Below are 8407 nucleotides of genomic sequence, written 5' to 3'. Positions count from 1 at the left end.
AGGATTTACATTCCAACACTGATTTGAAGGCAGGTGCAGAGCAACCTCTTTCCTCCGAATCTGTGCAAGCAGGCCACATACAAGTAGTTTAGAGGTGCTCAAGGAAGCATAAGAAGTTATGGAAGGAAATAATACATAGGAAAATACACCGGTAACATTGCAGTAGTGCTGCAATGATTCCGGAAATCATTGTGTATAAAGCGCATTTTGGAGAAAAGAGAAAAAAAGCAGTAAACAACTCGGAGAACCTTTTACTTTAATTGGTGCGTGAATTTTGAAGATTTCAAGTTTTCAAGATTTTTCCACTGTTATCCCGAGGGCTTGAGCCTTCCTTGATGAAAAGCGGAGGTGTTTGGAAGATTGCATGTGGGAGCCAGTGCTTTAAGGGGAAACTCTGGGTACCGGGGGATGCCCAGTAAACCCGAGCTCCGGCCAGAGCCACGGCCGGCCCCGCGGGCCAGGCCCCGACTCAGACCCCGGTGCGGGGCCGCTGTCGCTGCAGCCCGGGCGAGGGGGTCCGGCGGGCCGCGGGGCAGCTTCAGGTGGCCGTGGCAGAACGCGAGAGGTGTCAGCAAGGCTCCAGGCCACCTGCCGGTGCCAGGGGACGGGCTGGGTGACCGGGCCCGCCCGCGCTCCTCCCCGGCGGGGCCCCGCGCTGCCCGCGCGTTGCGGCCGGTGCGGCCGGTGCGGTGCCACACGGCGCCCCGCAGCGATGCCGGCCGCTCCGGGGCGGGGCCGGCGCCTCGCCACACCCCGCGCGCTCCCCCCGCGGGAGGACACCGGGGGCGGCCCTGGGGCTCCTGGGCCTGTGCGCCCCTCGCCCCCGCCCGGGCTCTCCCCGGCCCCGGCCGCTGCCCCCACCCCCTCGGCCTTCCCCTCCCCTTCCCCTGCCGGTCCCTCCTCCCCGCCGGCGCCGGCCGTGCCCGCCTCGCTCCCCGCCCCGGCCGAGGGGCGGCTGCCGCTGCTGGCTGCCGGCGGCGGCTCCGGGAAAATGTCCGAGCGCGGCGGCTTCTACCGGCAGGAGCTGAACAAGACGGTGTGGGAGGTGCCGCAGCGCTACCAGAACCTCACCCCCGTCGGCTCCGGCGCCTACGGCTCCGTCTGGTAGGTGCGGGGCGGCGGGCGAGGGGCCGGGAGCCGGCAGGTGCTGCCGGCCGGCGGCGGCGGTGGGGGGCGGCCCGGGTGCCGCCCCGCGGGGGCAGACGGAGCTGGGGCGGCGGGGGGGACCCGCGCCGAGCGCCGGGGCCGGTGCGCGCCGAGCGGAGCGGAGCGGGGCGGTGCGGGAGGGGGGTGCCGTGCCCGCGCGGCGGCGGGCCGGCCTCGGGCGTGCGGCGGCGGGGGCGTGTCCGGCGGGCAGCCGGGGCGTGCGGCGCTGGGGCGCTCCGGAGCCGCGGCCGGCGGCCCCGCGGGGCCGGGGCATGCCTCGCCGTCACCCGGGCAACCGGGCCCGCCGCCGCCGCCGGAGGGCGGCTCCTGCTGGCCCGCCCGCCGCTAACCCCCCTCCGCCCGCCGCGCCGGCCGCTCGGCCGCCCGCCGCCTGACGGGGGTGTCGCGGGGCCGCCCGCCGGCCCAGCGCCTGTTAAACCGACCGGCCGCCGCGGGGCCGCTCGCCGGCCGGCGCCGCTCGCACCGGGGTGAGAGCTGCCCCGAAGCCGAGAATCTTGCACAGTCACGGCGCGCCCGAGCGGGCGGGGGGGGGTCAGCGGCGGGGCGCGGGGCACGGCCCGGAGCTGTCCCCGCTGCGGCCCGGCGGGCTCCCGGCCGCGGTTAGCGGGGCGGGCACGGCCCGGGCAGCTCTGCCCGCGGAGGCGGGGGGAAGCCCCGGGGCGGGCGGGGGGCAGCGGGGGGAGGGGGTTTCCCCGCGGATGTCAGGGGAGCCGCAGGTGAGGGCGGGTTGCCGCCCAGGGGCTTCGGCTGCTTAGGGCAGCCTGAGGGTTTGTCACATCTTACCGCGAAACGTTTCCCGTGTTTTTTTCTGGTAATCACTATCTCAGGCTTGCGCTTTGGGGAAGTCCCAGTGCAGGTCGGGCTATCATTTTCATCTTTGATGCACGCTTGACTATGCTTATAAAAGCTTTGAATCAATTTTTGGAAATAATAGCGACGTTTAAGGGGTTTCAGAAAAAGAATCGTGTTTCTTTTGTAAGCCGGGTAAGTAGAATTACATAAAAACAATCCATAATGGGCCTTTAAACATACATACTCACAAAAAAAAGATTTCTTTCATACTTAACTTTTTGTCACGGGCTAAGCTTGCGCAACAGTCGCTCACAGGCAGATAGCAGAGGACAAACGTTTATGGAGTTTCGTGTTTGTTGCTTCCTTCTCTAGCTCTGTGAAATGCCCCGATTACATGTAAACTAGGAATATGTGTTTTAAAAGCCTCCAACAATCAGCAGAAACACTTGGGACTAGTGCAAAGCATCTCTGAATTCTTCTCTTTTATTATTTCAGGCTTATAGTTGCACCAGGGAAATCTAGGCAAATACTGTGTGACTGTTGGTACCTGCCGTTGTAGTTAACCATACAGTCCTGTGACAACTGATAGGAATAGTTTTACAAGGACCTAGTTCATTTAGGCTATAAAGTCTTAGTTTACTGTCTCCTTTTTTATTTTACAAACTAGGAGATGTATATACGGTTAGGAGAGTAACTACTGTTATGTTTCAGCTGAACCTACATTTCTGATTATTTTCCCAATTTATGCTGATGTAGTTTTAAGGGGAAGACCCACTCTGCTGAATTTTGTAATGAGATGTCCAGACTTTTGAGAAATTGTGAAGAAAATCCAAACATGGTTTGCATGCAGCCCAGCTGGTGCTTTGTCTTTATAGTTAATTCATTGTACTTACTTTTTATTTGTCTGTGAAGCCAAGGAAATCCTAGTATTTTATCAATGGAGAAGCCTAGGAACTGAGATGTAAAATGGAGACTGGAAGATGCTATGGGAAAGGTTTACTCTAAAATATACATTTAAGAACAGAATACAGCAATAAAATATTGCTCTATATTAATAGCCTTGTTAACATCGATGAACTGTAAACCCAAACAGAAGCTTGAATGTGAGGAAAAGTCTCTCTCAGAAAAGTTATCTATTTTTAGTGCCTATTGAAATTGATTTTTTTTTTCCCCTTTATGTGCATGTGCTTTACCCAGGAGACCTACGAGACACAATCATTCCCTTGAGTAATATGCTATATTGCTTTTGTGAATAATTGTACTCCTATTCAGTAAAACATCTAAAAACATATTTAAGTCTTACAGAAACCACTGGAATCAAACAAATTCTTAAGTGCTTTGCTGAACAGAAGCCAAGGTCCTGAACTCCAAACACTGGCTTTAAAACAGGAACAAAGTTGTTGTAACAAATCTTTTTCTACCTCAGTGAAACTCTTTAGTCCCTGCCCTTTCCTTTTCTACCGTAAATTATCAGTCGCATCTGATAGACTTGTGCAACTGAAGTGGTAACTGGTAATAAGAAACATATTGTAAATATTTGCATTTAAACTAACTTCTGGTTGCCCTTTTTTGCTTGCAGCTCAAAATCAGTAGAAGAGTTTGCGTGAGGAGGCTGTGTTTTGGCCCAGTTTATTGACTTTTCATAAGTCTCTAACAGAATTTGTGTTTGGGTTAGTTTTTATATGCAGATGCATCAAATGTGCTATGGAGATAGATACCATTTTAAAACAGATTCACTTTTAGAGAGGTATCTATATCAAACACAGTGCTTTCCAGTATGTTTTCCTTGTTTTTTATTTAGATGTGGAATATGTATAAAAAGCAAACCTTCCGTAGCATAAAAAAAGCTCTACTGCATTTCTCACTTCTTTAATGACACATCATAAAGAACAATCCTTCCTGGAGATCCTCAGAACTCAGTCACACTGCCAAGTGGCATTGCACTTCAGCATCTGTGTGAACCACAGAGAGAACCGTGAGGTCTTTCCCCCAAGTACTTCGCTCTTGCAGTACATTCTGCGTTACTCCTGTATGTTAACTCTGCAAAGGGCTTCCCTTTTTCTGGGTTCTATTCCTATGGCTGTTCAAGCTGGTGGATATTCTGTCATTTGCTGCTGCCAAATCTGATTTTTTTTTTTTTTTTTTTGTTAATTTAGGAAAAATATCAAAGCCCAGTGGAAGCGTGGTGTGTATGGTAGTTTAATTGCTTTGAAAATGATCAATGGAGTCTTCAACAGGATATTTTAGTTAATTTTTCAGGTGATGTCTGCGTATTAGCAAATACCAAATTTACATGCAAAACTGTTTCTTTTGGAGTTGTTTTCTTTGTGTGCTATAGCTTTGCTTATCAAGTTGAGGAATTTTTTATACCGGACAATTAATTTAACTTTTCTGCAAGTCAAAACTCAGTTAAGGTTTTCCTGAAAAATACATTTTCACAGTGTCCACCCCCAAAGCTGGATTTATCTCTCATAGAAGTCAAAGGGCTGATTGACTGTTACAGAGCAGGCACTGTCCCTGCTGAATGTGAGTGTTAAAAACATTTCTGATTTGAAGTGCAGTATTTAAGCTGATAGGCATTTAGGTGGGAAGCAAGCAAGTGTACTTTCACAAGGTAATCTTCATCTACAACCGTTTTGGTTTAGATCTAGAGAGAAGAGACGGTTAATGTCTTGGGACAAACTGCATTTTAAACTCTTGACCCTTGTGACTCTGCCTTTTAAATAAAAATTCTGGCTGTGTTTGAGTCTTTCAGCTGTCCCAGTGATAGTGGTTATAAATTGGACCTCTGGCCTGCAGCACCCCTGCCTCCCTGCTGTATTACCCTGGTGGGACCACTACAGTTTGCTACCTGTCCACCTTTTCCTCTGGGAGCTGGCGTTCCACCTACTTGAGAGAGAGCTTCTTCATCTTTCTTTTTTGAAGACTTTTTATTGTAGCACAAATTATGTAATGTGAATAGATTTTGAGGCTTTTTTTTTTTTTTTTTTTTAAAGCCTGTATGCCTCTTCTCATGCCAGCTTTTGTAAACTGTCTTCCAAAGACTACTTAGTCTTATTTTTGCCTGGGAGGTATGAGACGGCCTTCTGCGGTGTGCCATCTCTGATCTCTAAACACATTGTTTCCCATTAGCCTATTGGAAGCTCTGTGTTCTGCCTTCGTTGGAAAGGGCAGATGAACCAGAGTGAGTCCAGAGCTTCCTCCCAACCAGAAACTCCTGCGCTGTTTCCTCAGAGGCAGTTGGCATCAACAGTGCTTACATCATGCACTCAGGCTCTTTTAATTTTAAACGTATGCAATGCCTGACACCAACTTGGGTGATGTAACACGTTTTAAAAAAGAGGCTTGCTAAGTCAGAGTGTAACGGCACAGGCCTCAGTTCAAGAAAAGCAGGAAAGCGAAGCCTACCTTATGTCATTTACACAATGCAGCAGTTCAGTGGGTCCCTCTATCTTGCTACCGTAAGTGCAAGCTTAAGATCCATTAAGTTTTTGTCCTGGCTGATTTTGGGTAAAATGGGGAAAGGGAGGATGGTGTTTAGGTTTTGATTTTGCTTTGAGTAAGTACAAATGGAAAAATAGAAGCGGAAGGCTTTAATTCCTAAGTTTAACCCCTTCTTTCCCTCATCCACTCTATTCTGTGCTTCTGGTTAGATTGTCACTCACAAGTGTTTTGGGGGCAGTAGCTTGCAAGACAAACATAACATTGCTGATTCTGGCCTTTTCACACTGAGGATCTCTAAGGAGATGCTGAGACACCTCAGTAGCGTATGAGGGTTTTTGAAGGCTGATATAAACTGTGTTTGACTGACAAAGAAAAGTTCCCTCAACCAAGATTGTACTGGATGACTTTTGGATGTTTTTTTCAAGGGACCTTTTACTTAGCTGTAGTGATAGCAAGTACATGATTGCAACTATGGGATCAGGTTACTGGACTTAGATGTCACTGTAATAGTACATGCTAGTTTAAACAGTAAATGCTGAAATAAACTTTTAGAGTAGTAGTAACACATACCTGCTGTATGTAAATACAGCTGGAAACCGAAGACTATAGATCTCTGCAGGCTAAAGGCAGAATCCTAAGCACATGTAGAGCCGGTTGACTCCCTTTGGTCTGTTCCTCTTTTGGATCAGGTCTTTTGTTTCCACTGCAGATACAGGGACTGAACTTCATCTACGTATGTTCATATTTTATTAGAAACATTTCAAACAATATTGTTAAAATACTGCTGTCCAAGATCTGCTAGCAGTTGTCTATTTTTGGTATGCATCATACAGAAGGAAAGTTTTGAAGCCTTTCATTAGTTTGCAGATACTTACAATGAGCCCTTCTAAGCTTATTCAAACGCTTGAAAACTTCAGTGAGAGATGAAGGCTGATACGAGAGTCCAGTCAGAGCCAGAACACCTCTTAAAAGTGTATATATGTAATAATGATACTCAGAAATGCAGCCTTGAAAGTGAGGTTGCCATAGGGAGGAGAACTAAATAAAAGGAGTTGCATGATCAGCGTTACAGTTTAGGAGGAGGATCGTGCAGCAGCATTGGTAGAATGAATGGATGAATATAAGTGAAGCAACAAAAAATGTTGCAGAGTGGGATAGACCCTTAGAGGAACGTGATGAAATAGCTATTAGGAGCGAAGACACAGTGGGGTTTGCAACTACAAAGCCAAGGGAGGTCAAGAATTCACTAAATTTTATGAAAGATGTGTGAAGGAAGGTGGAATAGTGTTTCTGAGCACTGGCCAGGGAGACATCACTGAAGAGTTCATTGAAAGTGGTTTTGTTGGAGTACTAGGATGGAATGTAGGTTGCTTGTTATTCTTTTGTCCAGTTTCATCCTGCGTATTTCCCAGCTGTTGGAACAGTGTAGTTACTGACTTCGGAAAGGAAAGGGAAGTAGGATGGTGATTAGTGGAGTCAAGGTTCTTACTTTAAATGAGCATGTCTAAGAATGCTTTTAATGAAGGAGGCTGAATCAGGAAGGAAGTGTTTGTGGAGAAGAATGAGAAGGGCTGGGAATGGCTGTGATGGAGATCTCTATGTAGGATGCTGTCACTAAGACTGGAGTAGTTTGAGAGCAGATGACAAACGTCTGTATGTGTGCGTGAGGAGGGGTGGTAGAGGGAATTGCAGGAAGGGTGAAGAACAGGCAAGCTCAAGAAGTGGGGAGGATCATCATTTGTATGATGCAGGTTTTCATTCAGGAGGAATTACTGAGTCTTTTTTAGAGAGAGAAGGAGTATGGGATGGAAGACAAATGAGAGGCATGAGATGAGCCAGTTGTGGCAGAAAGGCCACAAGGATCATCGAATTACAGCCTTCTGCGTGGCTGCAGGAATACATTAGCAGAATAAAAATTCTCTGCAAAGGGTCTCCTCCGTCCCTACTTCAATATAATTTGTTGTAATATGCATCTTCCTGGCCACATGATGCAGCAGTGGCATAACTAACTGCTTTCCTTTCCTGCTGTCAGTTGTGATTGCGATTGCACTTGGCTAGGGGATACAGTTCCTGTTCCAGAGCCCTTAAAGTCTAGGGTCCTGGTTCCTTCAGCAGAGTTTCCCAAGGAGCTGTTTCCAGTTTCAGAACAGTTTTAGCCTGTTGGTACCACAAATCCAGTATCTTAGTTCTTAGTTCTGTGTCTACAGTCAGGGAGGGAGAGGGTGTTTCAAAACCCCTACGTGACCTGGGAAAAAATTGCTACCGTTTCGTTTTTTGACTGTTGTGGAGAGAGAAAACAGGAAATTTGAAAGAGAAGTGGGGGAGGAATAGGAAAAAGAAGGACAAGAATGTAAGTGAGTTTTCGTCTGTTTAGGTTTATCCAAGTACTTGAAAGCACTGGTGGGTTTATTGAAGTTTGTATCCATGAGCATTTCTAGCTCTAGGTTTAAAGCCCACAATTTGTAACTACCTGGCAGACTTTTTTTTAATGAAATGCTGAATAGAATACATTTGTTATTAGCAGTGTACTGGCTTAGTGGCAGCTGACAGATTTTGTTTACACACTGACATTGGGCTTATAGGCTATCTAAAATACTTTATTATTTTAGTGCCCATGAGCTGGTTACACTGCTGAGGAAGCTAACAGCTTACAACCCCAACCTTCTGTATTTTTTTTCTCACAAGTATGATTTTAAATGCATCGCTCCCACTGATGTAAGCTGTACTGTCTGTAACTTCACCTAGAAGAGTGTGACTGACTGCCTCTCTGTAAAGTTATTTGAATATTTAAGTCACTGTGGAGACAGAAGAGACAGATCAGAAGATTAAAAATAGCTTGTGGATTCAGAGGCTGATACAGCATTTTATGATCATGTTGTTACATTGAAAGACGATTGGTGATATATTCACAAACATATTCACATGGATAGCAATTATTTTTTTAGTATTTTTCAGTGTCTGCTTAAAAGTATGTACATATTTTTATGTTGGTTATGGAACAATT

The 8407-nt window shown here is 47.4% G+C and overlaps 1 protein-coding gene across 2 annotated transcripts in view; it reads left to right on the top strand.

Annotated features, from left to right (window-relative positions):
- Nucleotides 1-697: 697 nt before the first annotated feature.
- Nucleotides 698-8407, top strand: part of MAPK11 (mitogen-activated protein kinase 11) — a 33497-nt gene continuing 25787 nt past the window's right edge. Inside the window, exon 1 of one of the 2 annotated variants that reach the window (XM_056341178.1) lies at nucleotides 698-1104. In XM_056341178.1, coding sequence (XP_056197153.1) covers nucleotides 713-1104 — 392 coding nt within the window. In that variant the 5' untranslated portion in view covers nucleotides 698-712. Of the gene's footprint in view, nucleotides 1105-1615; nucleotides 1635-8407 lie in introns of those variants that run through there. The other variant, XM_056341179.1, reaches the window with a different exon arrangement.

The sequence above is a fragment of the Falco biarmicus genome, chromosome 5 (genome assembly GCF_023638135.1).
Source record: "Falco biarmicus isolate bFalBia1 chromosome 5, bFalBia1.pri, whole genome shotgun sequence".
Lineage (NCBI taxonomy): Eukaryota > Metazoa > Chordata > Aves > Falconiformes > Falconidae > Falco > Falco biarmicus.
This window is presented reverse-complemented; position numbering and strand designations above follow the sequence as displayed.